We start from the raw sequence: 18261 nt of genomic DNA, 5'->3' as shown, positions 1-18261 counted from the left end.
ACACCCCCCAACAGGCCCCAGTGTGTGATGTCCCCCTTCCTGTGTCCATGTGTTCTCATTTTTCAACTCCCACTTATGAGTGAGAACATGCGGTGTTTGGTTTTCTGTTCCTTTGTTAAAAAACAAGTATTTCTAATATTGCCAACTGCACACATTGAATTCTGATAAATGTGGTAGAAAATGTTTGCCTTCAATTATAGGTAGTAGACGAAGAGTGCTCCTTGGGTCCTACCTGCACATTCTCCACTGGTAGAATAGATTCCTCTAAACGTGCTTTGCCTTTCTCTGCTGCTTTGTCTTTGCTGTTTTGTTTGCCAAGAGCAATTGTTCTCAATCCTGGCTGAACACTGAAATCACCTGGAGAGCTTTTAAAACTCCAAATACTCAGGCCACACTCTAGACCAATTAAACCAAACTCTCTGGACATAAGACCCAGACACTACTGGTTTTTAAATTTCACAGTATATTCCAATCAGCATCCAAGGTTGAAATCTTCTGCCCTGTAGAATTTTGCCCTCTTCTTTCTCTTGACTAACTGCTGATCACACTTAAGTTTCAGCTCAGGTGTCCTTTACTGGGGGAAGTCCTTTTTGCCTCCCTGATCTAGGTTGGGTGCCGTCTGTGCTCCTGTAGCATTGCAAGCTGACCACTCTCAGAGTCCTTATCCCAATGCATGTTCTTTGTTCTTCTGTTTGCTCAACTAGATGAAAACTTTTTGAGGGCAGGGACCAGACTGTATCTTACTCTTCTTTATATCATAGAGCCTGATTCATGGTAGCTATTATTTTATATAAAATGCCTTTGGGAAGAATCATCAAGTGACTAAAATTTTAGGAAATAGAAGTAGCAGAGAGCAACTCTATGAACAGGGAATGTGGGCATTCTGATTGTTCATTCAGTAAGTTTGTAGGGAGCATGACTTTGTGCCGAACAATAAAACCGTGAAGTCAAATAAGAGACGACCCCTGTGCTAAAGTTACTTTCATTCTGGTCTGGGAGAGAGGTGTATATGCCCATGATTGCATACAGTGTAATGTGTGCTGTAAGGAGTTAAGACCCCTATGAGGAAGTGCAGAAAGTAGCTTGGGGGTAGTGATTGGGGTAGAACACATTGTCTGGGAAAGTGTCCAAGAGGAGCTGGCACTTGATCTGCACACTGACAGATGAATAGGAGCTAATCTGGTGGATAACAAGGGGAAGGGCGTCCAAGCAGAGCAAACACGGAGGCATTTCATAGACAGCGTGTATGGGATTCCACAATCAGTTCTGTGCAGGAAAATGAAAGGCATGTGAATGGGAGTAGTGGGAGGTGGTGCTTAAGACATAGGTGCAATATATACAACTATTATGTATCCACAAAAATTAAAAATTAAAAAAATTGGTGATACATGGTGATAATAAAGAGCCATCTGACTTAAAGAAAAAAAAAGATGTGATTCAAGATACTAGGTCAGGCAGACTGCAGTTTACATGAAAAAAAAAAAAAAGGTGAGGATTTCAAATGAAGCCAAGGTCAAGACAGTGTTTATTGACTTATGGGTTCATTGGTGACCAGAGCCAGGAAGTTACTATGGTTTATTGCAGTGTGTGCGGATGAGTGTGCAGACGCAGGGCAGGGAGCAGATTGTAGAGGGCTGTATCATGAAATGAAGTGGAGGCAGAAAATATATATAAATAACATTTTCAATAAGTGTCCTTGTGAAAGCCCAAAGAGAGGTTATTCCATAGCTGCAAAGGATTGTGGGGGCAATAGAATGATTTGTTTGTTGTTTGCTTTTTTAAAAAAAGAGACCTGAGCATGTTTGCATGCTTATGGAAAAGAACCAGGAGATGTGAATGAAGAGAGACCTGCCTGTGAGAGCAATTAGGTCCCCAGATGAAGCAGGTGTTGGCAGACAGTCTGGATAGACACCATGAAAATATAAATTCCTTAGTTCACAGTAGTGGCTGATTATCAGATTGTAAAAATACTTCACTCATGACAAGTAATTACAGTGTTCCCTTTTCTCTTATCTCACTTTGTAAGATTTCCTTTACTTTTGACGCCACTAGAATCCTTAAAATGTAAATCAGCTGGTCCAACTATTATGATTCTAGAGCCAGGCTTTGAACAATATATTATGCCATGGCTACTCTGATCAACTGAAATGAAAGATAGCTTCCAACCTGATTCTAATGAATTTTGCTGTTAAAGAGTTCTCAGAAATTGGACTACTTTGAAATGAGAATAAGTTGATCACCCAACAAACCCTTTGAGGTATTAGATTTCTGACTATGAGAAACTGAGGTGGGTTTTAAATCCAACAGTCATGTTTGCCTATGTCATTAATCATAGTCTCTACAAATTACACCTTCATAAGTACTACCATATATAGAAAATGGAGTCTATTTTAAGGTCAGAACTTGACACATAAAAGCAGAGGCGTTTTTAACAGAAATAATGATGTAATTTTTGTATATTTTTTCATTTATAGGTAACATTATTAAACTTCATGATAACCCCTGAGGGAATGCAAGATCAGCTTCTGGGAATTGTGGTGGCACGAGAAAGGCCAGACCTTGAAGAAGAAAAGCAAGCCTTGATATTACAAGGAGCTGAAAATAAAAGGTTTTAAATGTCATAAACAGAACTATTCTTATTTGTTTCCAGATCACTAGAATGAATTAAAATACGTTTTATAGATCTCTTTTGTTAGATTTAATAGGAATACTTCAAGGGAAAATATAACAGGAAAATGTAAGGAATTATACCTCTATGTTAATTTAGAAAACTGCATTATTGAGTATATTTTTACATGCAAGTTCTTAGGCACTGGAAGAGCAAGAAGGCCTGCCAGAAGTCAGGGCAGGGTATTTTCAAATATTCCACAGTGTTTTAGCACAAGAGTTTTAGTATTCACTGTGTAACTGAGGTAACCTGTTTTCACTGGGGCATGGTATGAATGAATATGTTGCATCCCACTTTCTGCTCATAACATATATATCATAGGTGGAAAGAGTAAGCTGTATAAGTCATGTACAATTTCAGAAAATAAACGGAGTGCTACTTTCTGTTCATTCCGAGCTGAGATCCTTGATGGCAGAGTAAATTGGCTTGCCGTATTTCTCTCTAGTTAGCCCATAAATGATCATTAAAAAGGGAACTGGCGCAGAAAGGCCTATCTTTGTGACATTTTGCGAGATAAGAAATTAATTATAAGGCATCACCATTACAGATATTTGTCACAAAGTGATACACTTCTTTAGGTTACAAGTTCTTTGTTTCTTATAAAAGAACATACATGTGAAATGATTTTAAATGACTTCTTTTTCTTCTAAGAAAATTTTGTTTTATTCCAGGCAGTTAAAAGAAATAGAAGACAAGATTTTAGAAGTTCTTTCATCTTCGGAAGGCAATATATTAGAAGATGAAACTGCTATTAAGATATTATCTTCCTCCAAGGCCTTGGCTAATGAGATTTCTCAGAAGCAGGAAGTAGCCGAAGAGACAGAGAAAAAGATTGATGCCACCCGCATGGGCTATCGTCCTATTGCCATCCATTCTTCCATCCTGTTTTTTTCTCTTGCTGATTTAGCCAATATTGAGCCCATGTACCAGTATTCACTGACCTGGTTTATTAACCTTTTCATCCTGTCTATTGAAAATTCAGAGAAATCAGAAATTTTGGCAATAAGGTATGTAAAGGAAATACTAATTAATATTAACTAATTAATGCATGAAATCAGAGAATAATTTGTGACCTCCATTGTTGTCTGAGTGGTACAAGCATTACAGCCACTTACCTAAAATGAACTTGATTAATCATTGTACCAGAAGTAAATGTGAGGGTTAGAAATTGAACAGATGTGTCCAAATTCAATCTGCCAAGAAACTGTTTACAGAGATCTAGAATTATAATGTAATTATAGAAAGAGAAAACATTTACCTTCATTTTTCATTTGCAAAATATATTTATGAATGGAAGTGTAGAAAAAGTAGTTAATACTTTTTAAAATATGACTCCTGTACGAACTGGCATTCTAAAAGTTGCAAATTCACATTTTAATATACACATCTGTAAAATTTGTCAAATGCCAGGGTAAAAAACTCCCAAACCTTGTTGTGATTATTTGTGGTAATAGAGCTTCTTTTCTATTATTCTTATTTACATAAAATACTTTATATTACTGTTGGCTGTTACAGTAAGTAATGGAATTAAGACCTGACTTAAATCTACAAGAGAATTAAATTTCATTTGATTTTTTAAAATCAGTTAGATAATTTTCAGTTTGGTATTAAGACACGTTTTTTGTTTTGTTTTGTTTTGTTTTGTTCTGTTTTTGAGACGGAGCCTCGCTCTGTCGCTCAGGCTGGAGTGCAGTGGCGCGATCTTGGCTCACTGCAAACTCTGCCTCCTGGGTTCACGCCATTCTCCTGCCTCAGCCTCCTGAGTAGCTGGGACTACAGGTACCCACCACCATGCCCGGCTAATTTTTTGTATTTTTAGTAGAAACAGGGTTTCACCATGTTAGCCAGGATGGTCTTGATCTCCTGACCTCATGATCTGCCCACCTCAGCCTCCCAAAGTGCTGGGATTACAGGCGTGAGCCACCGTGCCCGGCCAAGATATGTTTTTAATAGAGTTTAATGTGTAATTACTTTTTGAAAAAAGAAAGTAATTAATTACAACTTTTGACTTTTATAACCTTCTTGATCAGTATGAACCTAAATACTTCAGTTTCTTGACTGTTCAGACCCACAAGGGAAACTCAGTTTAATATTTATCACTCACAGCTAAGAATTATTTTTAGAAATCCAAAATGTTAATCTCACTAAAATCTGAATTTAATTCCTTTATCATAGTAGAGGTCTAAAATTTTGAGTGTTCTTAGACTTAGCAATTTTTTGTTAGTAAGATTTATTATTTTACGAGTTTGAATATGAGACTAATAAAGGTGTGAGTCTGACACTTTGAGCTTGGCCAAAAATATATATAGATATATAGATACCTGCCATTGAGAAAGAGAGGGAGTAGGTAAGTTTTTTTGGAAGAAATGCATTGCATAATGATAGAGTTTATTCATCTTTATGATATTTGAAAATGTTTAGTTTATTTCTTCCAGTTCTGAAATTTTCAAGTTTAGCAAGGATTACAGAAATAAAGAAAACAAAATTTTAAGGGATCTTTCTTAGAAAAGTTCCCAGCTATTTGCATTATAAGTTAGTTAATTAAACATGCATGTCTGGTTTTCATAGTAGATTCTGAGTTCCATGAGACAAGAATTAAAAAAAAAAAAATTATCCCCAGCCTGGGTACAGTGGCTCACACCTGTAATCCCAGCACTTTGGGAGGCCAAGGTGAGCAGCTTGCATGAGCCCAGGAGTTTGAGACCAGCCTGGACAACATGGCAAAACCCTGTCTCTACAAAAAATACAAAAATTTAGCTGGGCATGGTGGTGTGGGCCTGTGGTCCCAGCTGCTGGGGAGGCTGAGGTGGGAGGATTACTTGAGCCCAGGAGGTTGAGGCTGCAGTGAGTCGTGATTGTGCCACCACACTTCAGCCTGGGCAGTGGGAGTGAGACCCCATCTCCAAAAAAAAAAAAAAAAAAATTATTCCCAGTAGTTACTACAGTGCTAATCACATTATAGCCACACAATAAATAATGCTCTGCTTTTCACTACTGGTCTTAATTTCTACCTTGCTTATAACAATAGCCACTAGAATGTTAATCTATTAATTAGCTTAAAATCAAGGTATTTTCTGGAGTCTAGAGAAGAAAATTTCTTTGGTCTGCCATTTGAAGACATTTTTCATATAAGTTTTAAAAATTAAAACAATTCTATGCTTTGAAAATAATGATGGGTCCTTTATTGTCTCCTATTATATCAAGTTAGAACTCATCCAAGGTATGGAATTTGTTTCTTCATTACTGTGCTTTTGTCCCTTAAGATATAAGGAAAAGCAAATCCTTTTTACCCAGATGTGTGATTTGGATGAAATTTAGAAAACAAAATGTGGCCTTTTCTTTTTAGTTGAACTTCTTTAATTTCAAAACAATTAAAATCATATGTATGTCTGCCGTAATACTAAAAGTATAATTTTGGAACCAAAAGGTAAATAGAGAAAATAGATTTTAAAACTTTTATTGAAGTTATCAATATACATGAAGAAACGTGCAGAAATCAGAAGTATTTGCCCAGTGAATTCTCATAAGTGAGCAAACCTGTGTAACCAGCATCTAACTCAAGACACAGAACATTATCAACAGCCCAGAAGTGTCCCCTCCTGATCACTAACCCTCTCCCCCAAGGTGACCACTGTCCTCACTTCCAACACCACAGGTTAGTTTTTGCCAGTTTTAGAACTTCATATAAATAGAATCACACGGTGTCTGCTTTTTTGTGTCTGATATCTTGCACTCAATGTCATGCTTGTGAAATTAATGCACATTGTTTTGTCTAGTGCAGTGTTTTACTCACTTATTTGTTAGTTTTCTATTGTTGGGGAAGTATAATTAAAAACTACATCTTCTCCCAGCCCAGAAACTCTCTCCTCAAAGACCGTAGAGAAAGAAAATAGTTTTATTGTTGAATAAACAGTAAATGGAACATGACACATAATCAGAGGCAATCACAAAGAGATTGCAAAGACAGAGAGGAATCTCACCCCCTTAATTATCCAAGCAGATAAACCCATCACATCACACTTAGTTCATCCTAACTTTACTTGGCAATTGAAGTGACCATCTGTGTTAGCAAATTGGCTTTATCCAGGGGAAAACCAAACTTTTCGTATCTGTATGACAGGAGGTAGTTTTGCAACTTGAAATAAGCTTGACTGAAGTTAGGCTCCTACCCTTCTGCAGCACTTTGGAGACAAGTGGGCTATCTCCCTTGATGTTTAGATTTCAAAGAAATGGCTTCTGCATCTTTGAGAAAGACATTATTGGGTCATAAAACTGACAAAGGTCTGACTAGTTTTCAAAACGGTTTATATACATTTCAACGAGAGGAGGAAGTACCTATAATTTTAGGTTTTCTAAATTACATTAAGAAAAAAAGGAGGGAAGGAAAATCTCCTTATTTTCAACATAAAGAATTGAGTCTCTTATTTTCAATTTTTTCTTGTCCTAACACTGTAACACAAATCATTTACCCATTCTACTGTTGAGGATATTTGGGTAGCTTCCAACTTGGGGTTATTATGAAATTTTGCTTCCTTGAATGTTCCTGTACATGGCTTTTGGTGCCGATATGTACCTGTCTTTGGTGGGTGTATATCCAGGAATGAAATTGATGACCACAGGGCATGGTTATATTCCCTTTTAGTAAATACTGCCAATAGTTTTCCAAAGCATTGTACCAAGAGAGAAACTTTGATCAGTCCTGTTTAATCTTTTTTTTGTTGTTAAAGTAAACTAAGAGTTTCCAATTAAGAAGCTAGCTCCCAAATCAGAAATTAAAAAGAGAATGAGTTCTCGCAGGAATGATTTGTTTTTCTGCCAATCATTGATAGACATCAAATAACTGGTAGACTTCAGGCAGTTATTGGACGATAGTTCTACCAAAAGCATAGAAAACATGTGACTATTAACACTAGCCAACCTGATTGTTTTAGAATCTTAATATTGGTCTAAAATTATTTCTTATTTTTTTTATTTAGGGATATAAATGTATTTCATTCTTGTTTGTCTTCTGATAGTGATTATTATATGGTACCAAGAATATGTTATGACTAGTATGGTATATACTGTGCAATTGCCATAACTTGGATCATCTGTTATTTATAAGATTTTAATGCATTAGAATTTATGTAACAGGATAAATATGTAGCAAACAAAATAAAACAAAAATAACATAAATATAGAAACAAAATCTAACTAGGATATAGTTTTGTTAAATATCCTGGAATCAATCTGTTGCTGTACAAATATGCATGTATATGTAATTGTAACCACCCGATGGGTTCTTCCTGTCTGCCGCACATAGAAAATCAACCCACTGAGACCATGACATTGTGATAAAGAAAGAGTTTAACTGATGTGAAGCTGGCCACACCACGCGGAAGATGGAGTTATTACCCAAATTAATCTCCTGAAAATTCGGAGGCTAGGGGTTTTCAAGGATAGTTTGATGGGCAGGGCGTTAGGGAGGAAGGCATGTTGATTGGTTGGAAACACAATCATAGGAACTCAGCAAGGAAAACAGTCCTCCCTGAGTCTGCTTCTGGGTGGGGGCTGCCAGAGGAGTTACTGGTCTAGGTGAGGCCATCCAATAGTCAGAAATGTAAAAGCCTGAAAAGACAGCCCAAAAGGTCAATCTTAGGTTCTACAATAGTGATGTTATTTACAGGAGTGATTGGGGAAGTTGCAAATCTTACCACCTCTGGAATCATGGCTAGTAAACTAAATTTCTCACAAAGTTAGCTTGGCCCATGCCCAGGAATGAGCCAAGACAGCCAGCCTGTAAGGCTAGAAGCAAGATGGAGTCAGCTATTTCAGATTTCTCTTACTGTCATAATTTTGCAAAAGTAATTTGATAATTACGCACACAGTTTTTTTTTTCTTTCACTTCTATCAAGACCATTCTCTCATGTTATTAAGTATTCTTCTGAAACGTAAGTTTTAGGAGTTGCACAATATACATACCATTTTATGAATGTACCATAATTTTTGTATTATAAGACTTTTGGCTGGGTGGGGTGGCTTACACCTGTAATCCCAGCACTCGGGGAGGCTGAGGCAGGCAGATTGCTTGAGCCCAAGGGTTCGATACCAGCCTAGGTGACATGGCAAAACCCTGTCGCTACAAAAAAATGCAAAAATTAGTCTGGTGTGGTGACATGCACTTGTAGTCCCAGCTACCTGGGAGGCTGAAGTGGAAGGACTGCTTGAGCCCGGGAGTTCTAGGTTACAGTGAGTTATGATCATACCACTGCAATCCAGCTTTGATGACAGAGTGAGACCCTGTCAAACAAACAAACAAACAAAAAACACTCCTAAGTGGTCTCCAGCTTTTGTATTCTAAGTAATGCTGCAGTAAATATAAGTGTCTGCATCTTTGATTATTTTCTTAGGCTAAAATCCCAAAATTAGGACAAAGGTGTTCACTTCTTGCAGATTCCTGATATAAATTCCTTTCCTGGAAGATTATTCAAACACACAACTCCATCAGAGGAACATGAATGATTCTATATCACTGTATTACTCACCAGCATTGAGAATGATAATTTTAATCTTCTTTTTTGCCTTAAAAGGTTATTAAAATATCATATGTCCATTTTTACTAGTGATTGAACCTGAACTTATAATATGATTAACCTTTATAATTTTCCCTTCAATCTTTCTGTCTACAAGAAGTGACTTGTTTCAAAGTGCAGAAAATTTTGTTTTACTCTAAAAAGACCAAATGTGAGTCACCCTGTATTAATTGTATGGTACTGCTACAAGTGAGACAAATTCAATGCCATGCATGAAAAGACAACCTATTAGCATAATGGGACAGAAATAGTATGTTTATTTTAAGTCTTCTAAGAATTCAACTGTATTTTAGAAACTATTGCCAAGGCTTTATCTACAAAAACCTTTTTTTTGAAGTTCCCAATTAAAAATAAGATACATCAATTTGTTGTAATTCTCTTTATGGGAATGCTTCAGGGGATAAAATAGTTAAGAAAATAGGCAGGTAAGGAAAAGTGGAAAAAAGAGCTAGGATGATTGACAGCTTAGAATATCAGTCAGGACATTGCCAAAATTAGCCAGGCATGGTGGTGCATGCCCGTAGTCCCAGCTACTTGGGAGGCTGAGGCAGGAGGATGGCTTGAGCCCAGGAGGTGGAGGTCGCAGTGAGCCAAGATTGCGTCACTGCACTCACTCCAAACTGGGTGACAGAGTGAGACCCTGTCTCAAATAAATTAATAATAAAAAGGAAATACTGTGATTATTCCTATTTTCATATTTTGCCTCTAGCAAATAAAAATGGAGTTTGCCAAGTTTTGTGATTTCTTCAGCTTTTATGAATTTATAATGAGTAGCACAATACTAAATTTAATAAAGAAGCTACTAATTTTAAACTATTCATTTAATATACAATATAAAACATTTGAAATTATTTGTTATAAAGAGGTCAAATTCTACCCCCAGAAATGCTTTGTAGATAAAAACAGTCTGTAAACTTTTTAACCTAACAGATTAATATACCATCCACTAACTTTTTTCCAAGAAGATTAAGTTTAAAAAAAAAAAAAAAATTCAGTCCACAGTAAAATGCAATTGGACTGAAGTGTTTCTACACTGTGTAGCTCTCAAATTGGTGCACCCAGTTAATGAGGATTCTTGAATGTTTTGGGGGTAATTGACCAGAAAGTTTATCAGAAGAACATACATGTAAATTTCTTAAGAGCATTATCTTTAAAGTATATTTTTATTTATTTCCCTTATTTTCTGTTGACCCTTAGGCTTCAGATTCTCAAGGATCACTTTACTTATTCACTGTATGTTAATGTCTGCCGGTCACTCTTTGAAAAGGATAAGCTGCTCTTTTCCTTCTGTCTAACCGTAAATCTACTGCTGCATGAGCAGGCGGTCAGTACTGTTTTCATTTGTAAGAAAAAAACCCTTAACACTGATTCATTAATTTATTAATATTTATGAGAATATATATAAAAAGATTGTAAATAGTTAAGCAATAATACTGTGTTATTATAGTTAGGGCAAGATGTTATCAGGAGAATAAATTTCACAGAAGTGAGATATAAATTAAGCACAGAGTCCATTATGTTACTATTAAATTTTTGTATGTTTTATTTTAAAATAAATCGATTATATTAGATTTTCATACAGCTATGCATATAAATTTACTTAATATTGATACATTTACACCAGGTAGTAGTGTAAATGTTTTTAAAGACTTGTGCAAATTACTGAAATCTGTGTAAAGTCACTATTTTATACACTTACGTGTTAAAGATTTATGGATTTCATAAGGTGATGTATTGGTTGAATTCTGAAGAAATAAAGGCTTTATTCTTGCATTTCTTGCAAAAGTTGTGTATCAGTAACTCATTATACTTTATGGAAAATAGTCGAAAACATGGCACATTGATGGATTTCTGCTTTTCTACAATTTCTAGAGCCAAAAGGACTCTAGGCAGTCATTTTGGAAAACGTATTCAAATAGAACATATTCAGATTTTCACATTTAGACAAGTAATTCTGGAGGAAAATTGTCAAAAAGTAACTATTTAAAATGGAACTATTTTGAAAACTGGTTATCATGAGTATACTGGTTTCTTAAGAATAAATATTGAGCTATAACACTAGCTATAGAATTTCATAGAGACCACATCTGAAACTTGCAAGTCAACACTCAACTCTTTTATAATGGTTGTAAGCTTACTGGTTTATGATGAACTCATTTCTGACTCTTCATGCTGCCTTGTTTTCCAAAGATTAATAAAGCTGAGTGGAGATTTCTGCTAACTGGTGGCATTGGACTGGATAATCCTTATGCCAACCCTTGTACATGGCTTCCTCAGAAATCCTGGGATGAAATATGTCGATTAGATGATTTGCCTGCCTTCAAAACCATTCGTAGAGAGTTTATGCGCTTAAAGGATGGATGGAAGAAAGTATATGATAGTTTGGTATGTTTTAACCCTCTTGCTTGTTCCAATGTTTTTAAATGGAGAAAAGAATGTTAAATATCTTTTGATAAAAGCAAGATTTAAATAAGCTTTAAACAACTGGTCGCATGTTAGAATGCAAACTTTGATTTATGTTATCCCCCCTTCTAAGTCAGTGGTTCTGTTTGAACTTCCATTCAAACTCCTTGAAATGTATTAAGATGCAAGAATGCTGCGTGGTTCTTGAAAATATTCTTGTTGAATTTCCATGCCAGGTTTTTATTCATTATCAATGTAGATTTTGGCAATCCTAATAGCAGATGAGTTAAAGTTTATGGAACAGCTGTTGTTTAGATTTTCTGAATGCAGGATACAAGCTAATAAAATTTTTTGTGTGTGTCATTTGAAAAAAGGAGAAAGCTTGTACAGTAGTTCTAAAACAATTTTCACGAGACCTTGTTTTACTAGCTGAGGAGTATTATACTTGACACGGACATAATATTCACAGTTTCCCATCTGGGATATATAGCAATTGTTGCTTTCTCACAATTTTTCTTTAGCACAAGGGCTAATATTTTTCCGATTCCCAGTTAAATTTTTCTATTCCTTTATTTCTACTCCCTTGACTTCCTGCTTTCCATGAGTTTAATATGCAAGAGCTCTGCTTGGGAGAGGTTGGAGGAAAGAAAGCTAGATATGAGGAGAGTATGTTTTGTTTGGTTAACCTATGTTTTATTTTGTTACCTATACAACCTATATTGTTGTATTATATGTGATAATGAGATTATGTCTTCACACGAATTCAAATATTTGGAAGTGATCTCTTTTGGATTTCTCCTTGTTGGTAATAAAAATGTTTTCTAGAGACAAGTATGTGTTGTGAGTACCTCAACTAATTTAAAATTAAAATTTTATTACTATACTGAAGCATGAAGATTTCTAATTTGAGATACCACATAGCTTTTCCTAAAGTTTCACAGGTATACATGTCTCCTTTATTCCCCACCAAGGTTTACCACTCCTGGTACCCTGATGGCTCTCTTCTTGTGATTTTTTAATAGCTCTCAATTGGCTTCTTCATTACACACATTCTCAAGTCTTCCTTTATAAAACAATATTTTTAAAAAAACAAGAAATAATACAATAAATTTCAGTACAATACCCTTTTATTTGTTTTGAAATATTTATTTATTTTTATAAATAGATGATAAGTGGGTAGGTTTTTAAAAATGTCTTTGTTCCAGCTGGGAGCAGTGGCTCATACCTGTAATCCCAGCACTTTGGGAGGCCGAGACAGGTGGATCTCTTGAGGTCAGGAGTTCAAGACTAGCCTGGCCAACATGGTGAAACCCCATCTCTAGTAAAAATACAAAAAATTAGCTGGGTGTGGTCGTGCACCACTGTAATCCCAGTTACTCAGGAGGCTGAGGCAGGAGAATTGCTTGAACCCAGGAGGCAGAGGTTGCAGTGAGCCAAGATCACACTACTGTACTCTAGCCTGGGCGATAGAGCAAGACTCCATCTTAAAAAAAGAAAAAAAAAATGCCTGTGTTTGGAGGAATAAAGGGAAAATAGTAGCATATGGACATTTACTTTTTTCATAATAGGGATCATTTTGTCTGTTTATTAGGGTTCATGTCAACATTAACCTGCTTAGTTCATGTCCTTGTTTTGACTCCTTTAAAGTATATTAACTTTTCTTATTATTTATTTTATAATGTCCCAACTTTACACTAAATAGTAAAATTTAGACAAGCATTCTTGATTTCATTTATATATGTTTTCTAAAAGTTGGTTTATAAATGAAAATACTGTTCTGTTTATAATCTCCAAAATAACTGAATTATTTACACTATAATTTTAGGAACCACACCATGAGGTTTTCCCTGAAGAATGGGAAGATAAAGCAAATGAGTTCCAAAGGATGCTTATTATTCGTTGCTTGAGGCCAGACAAGGTAAATGTGGGCTTTCAAAACAGCTCAATGATTCCAAAGCCTTATGCCTGCTCAGTCCATCCAAATGTGCATTTCCTTATGTAATCATGGGGGAGGTAGAGGAGCCTGCAGGAAATAATCCCACTTCTTTCTAATGCAGACATTTTTTTCAAAAAGTTTGTATATTTTTCTAAAACCATCCTGAATTAGTAACTAATTGGATTATATTGTATAATTTTATTTATTTTGTGATTATTTGTTTATAATTTATGGTTTTCTGTACTCACAATCTACTCCCTTTACATATTTGTAGTCTCATTTTTACTGTTAATACTTTGGTGAAATTAGTCAGTGATGTCAACATCAAGCTGATAGACTAGAATCTCTGGACTTCTCAAATGCTGTCCTTATATATAGTTTTTTGTTGGAATTTGAATTTAAGACATTCGTCATTATTGACAACAAAGGAAAATATCAATATTGTTACTTTTAACTTCTTTAAATAATAAATTATATAACCAGTGAATCAGCAGACCTGTTATATTAGCAAATGTTAGTATTCATTAACATCCTCATTTATATTAGATAAAAAAATTCACCTATGAATATTGACTGATATCCAAACATATCAATATACTCTAAAAAAATAGACATTAGCTATGTTGGAAAAAATTGAGAAAATATCCTAGTTGTCCATTATTACCACTCAAAAGTTTGACATAAATATTTCAAAACTTATATTCAGTTTCAGCTGTTAAGGAATAGGAGACAGTATCTCCATCCTAATCAAAAGAAGAAAAAAATAAAGCAGAATTTAGATTGTCAAAGCAATGTAGTTTTTAAAAATACACATCAGTGTTAATATGGGTTAGGGGCATTTTTCCCTCTATGAGCCCTACTCTGTTCACTGAACACATGTAATTCTTGCATGATGTGACAGTCTGTTCTTAGCCAAGGCCCAAGTATCCATTAGGCACAGGAGGCACAGTGCTTGGGAACCAGAATACTTTTAGGGGTCTATGAAAATGTTGTAGTTTCTTTTAAAATCAGAAGAATATAATCCAGTGTGTGTTATATTTGTCTTTATACCAACAATGGTAAAATATAATTTTTAATTTTTTTCAACGGAGAAAGGGGCCTATGAAGTACTTTGGGTCCACGAAAGTCACTTTGCTACCCCACTCTCAGATGCTGGAAGTAACTACTGTGGTTTAGCATTCTTTATGACACTGGTGAAACATCCTACCCCTTGGTAGCCCTTTTAAAAAACTGAATCTCCATGAAAATGCTAGTGTTAAGCCTCACAAGTTTTCACTTCACATATTAAAGATGGGAGAATATGAGATGCTTCACACTGTTGTTTAATGTGGCTTCCTCCCCTAAAACATTTTATTAAAACTTTCAGTTTTTCACTTTGTTTTCTAAGCTAGATAAAGACTGTTATACTATAATGGCTCTGGATGTACCACTGACCTTCCTCCCTCAATATTAAAAAAAAAAAGTTTGTGTTTTATATTAAGTATAATTAAACGTAATTAATGAGCCATTTCCTAATTGCAGCAGTTTCATCGGCAAATATTTTCCCCCAGTTCAATGTTCTTAAAACTTTGACACTTTAATCTGAAAATACATGGAGCTATCAATAAGATCAAATATCTCTTTCTACATTCCTTCTCTTTTTAAAGTATATTCGAGGGAGGTGGGAAGTTACATAGTCAAGTTGAGGGGTTTTTTTGGTGGGGGACAGGTTGGTTTGTATGTTTTTTGTTTGTTTTTAAATCAGTGGAGGTTAAATTTATGGTTTAAATTTATACTTCTTTCAGCTACTTTGCTTAGTACTTTAGCCCTCTGTCTTGTATCATCTTCATGTATATTTAAAAATCTCCTCTACAGTTTCCCAGTTTTACTTGGATAGATAGATAAGTATGTGGACAATACTACTCATCAATATTTCTGGTTCTTCTCTCCTGTGCACACTTGAAGTGGGAGGATTGTGGCCATATATCTTACTTTGACCAATAAAATGTGAGCAGAAGTGTTAGAGCGAAGCATTTAACCACCAGGGTCAGATTCTCTGAGGTGCTCTCCCTGCCATCAAAATAGTGGAATCACATATTGCTGCTATTTAAGCACTATAAGCAGGCTTGACTGCTGAGCCAATGTATGGTGACAGTTGCCTAAAGACTCAGATGACTTTGCAGGAACAAGAAGTAAGTTTTCATGTGTTAAGCCACTGCAGTTTGGAAACTGCCAACACAGCTAAACTCAGTCTATCCTGGTGATACAATTAACTAGGTACCATTAGCGACACCTCCACACTCATGTCCTTAATAAAAAAAAATTGTTAGTATGCCGTTACATTATCCAGCAGCTTCAAACCCTTTAATTTTACTGTACCAGGTACTCCAATTTCTAGTGGTGAAATTATGATTTTGAATCTATATATGATAAAATGATACATGGCTATTATGCTTTTAAAAGAATAATTTTCCAAAGAGGAATGGTAGTAGAATACCAGGGAGAGGAACAGTGCTGTATGGGGCTAATATCTGAGCTAGTACTCTATAAGAGTTTATTTCTTTGTCATCTCTAAGAGATAATCTGTATAGCCACAGATATCCAGGAAAATCAGCAATTAATTGATCTCTAGTTTACAGTACGCTCCATGAGCACAGTTTGGGGGGGGGTCTCCTTTTCCCCCCTCTCCTCTCAAAACCAGCCCCACTCAGTGGTAAGAAGCCACAAATAGCAGGCCCTCTAATGCTCCAGTTTGAAAAAATGTAAAAGAGTCTCACTAAATCACCAGTAGAAAAAATGAGATGGGCTTGCACTTTCCTTTAGAATTTAATAGTTGATAGTGTTTTATTGACAAAAGAAACATATCAAATGGATAAATACTGAGGTGTGGAATGTTTTGAGTCCATTTACAAAATGAAGAGCTTCTGGCCACAGTTCTATCCTTCTAAATGGTAAACAAACAGCAAATTAATCAGCTTTCAATAAGAAACTTGTCAAATATAAGTTAATATGTTTCTCTGGCCTCAGATAAATCCAGTAGGAACTTGCAATAAATAGCAAAACGTACATAGAAGACCGCAGACTTCTTCCCTGCCTGTGGGAGAATGGTTGCCTAAATTAGTCTGTAAGTTTTGTTACTGACAGATTTCATTTTACAAACTTAACGCTAGCGTAATCAGATTGAAGAGGCAAACCCAATTCTGTTGCCTTGCAAACTGAATAGCTAACAGGTTCATTTACCTCGGGAGTTACGCTTCAGTCTTGGGAGCAAGTAAGTTTTGTTCAGCTTTGACATTAAGAGTGAAACACTGCAGTTTGTCTCTGATCACTCTCAGGTGAGCACCCCTGACTTGATCCTCCAGTGCTAGCAGACAGAAGGAAGAATCACACTCTACCAGGCCCATTTGCCTGTGCAAAGTGACTGACACCAGTTTGAACCACTCACAGAAGTGAGGCCATTTATAATTCAAACTTGCTTCAAGTAAAACCATCCACTTAAAACCCGTATTCTTTTCATTTTGTTTGCAAAATTATAATTTCGTGAAGTTAGCCTTGGGAGGAAAGAGATTACGGAAAAAGTGGGGGTTTTTTTGTTAATTTTTTTTAATCTATCGAGAAAAGATCAGCTATGGGAAAATAATAATAAAGAAAAGGGTAAGGCCAAGTCCTGGGACAGACGATTAGAATATTTTTCATTTTCCGACAATAAATTTGACATCTGTGACCATTCAAAATATCTGAAACATTTATCATATGTGAAATGTCAGACACAGAAAGACAAATACTGAATGTTCTCACTTATAAGTGAGAGCTAAATAATGTGTATATCTGGATATAGGGTGCAGAATGATAAACAGAGGAGACTCAGAAGGGTGAAGGGTGTGGTGGGGTGGATGACCAGAGATTACTTAAGGGGTACAATGTACATTATCTGGGTAATGGATACCCTAAAAGCCCTGACCTTACCACAACACAATCTATGCATGTAAAAAATTGCACTTGCACCCTATAAATTTGTACAAAGTTTTTGTTTTTTTGTTTTTCCTTTTTGTTTTTGTTTTCTTGTTTTGAGACAGAGTCTCTCTGTCACCCAGGCTGGAATGCAGTGGCGCCATCTCCTCTCACTGCAACTTCCACCTCCTGCGTTTAAGCGATTCTCATGTCTTGGCCTCCTGAGTAGCTGAGATTACAGACATGTACCACCATGCCCAGCTAATTTTTTTTTTTAATTTTTTGAGATGGAGTTTCATTCTTGTTGCCCAGGCTGGAGTGTAGTGGCACAATCTCGATTCATTGCAGCCTCCACCTCCCGGGTTCAAGTGATTCTTGTGCCTCAGCTTCTTGAGTAGCTGGGATTACAGGCACACGCCACCATACCCATATTTTTAGTACAGACGGGGTTTCACCATGTTGGCCAGGCTGGTCTTGAACTCCTGCCCTCAGGTGATCCACCCGCCTCAGCCTCCCAAAGTGCTGGGATCACAGATATGAGCCACCACGCCTGGCTGAAATTTATACAGATTTTAAATAAGAAAAAAAAAAAAACCTGAAACATAAAATAACATCTATAAATGAAACTTTATGTGTAGATGAATTAATTATGTATAGATGAATTATTCTGTGATTTTTGTTTAATATTTTTGTAATTAGAACCCCACTTTCACAAAAGTAGGCATCCTGAGCTTTTTATCAATGTATTATTC

General features: G+C 35.8%; 1 protein-coding gene across 1 annotated transcript in view; it reads left to right on the top strand.

Moving 5' to 3' along the window:
• Window positions 1-18261, top strand: part of DNAH7 (dynein axonemal heavy chain 7) — a 332081-nt gene that overhangs the window by 253131 nt on the left and 60689 nt on the right. The window contains exons 50-54 of the mRNA XM_030802541.1: window positions 2475-2608; window positions 3340-3675; window positions 10438-10564; window positions 11431-11625; window positions 13469-13561. Of these exons, the coding sequence (XP_030658401.1) occupies window positions 2475-2608; window positions 3340-3675; window positions 10438-10564; window positions 11431-11625; window positions 13469-13561 (885 nt within the window). The remainder of the gene's footprint in view (window positions 1-2474; window positions 2609-3339; window positions 3676-10437; window positions 10565-11430; window positions 11626-13468; window positions 13562-18261) is intronic.

This window comes from Nomascus leucogenys, chromosome 22a (genome assembly GCF_006542625.1).
Source record: "Nomascus leucogenys isolate Asia chromosome 22a, Asia_NLE_v1, whole genome shotgun sequence".
In the NCBI taxonomy this organism is placed as follows: Eukaryota; Metazoa; Chordata; class Mammalia; order Primates; family Hylobatidae; genus Nomascus; species Nomascus leucogenys.
This window is presented reverse-complemented; position numbering and strand designations above follow the sequence as displayed.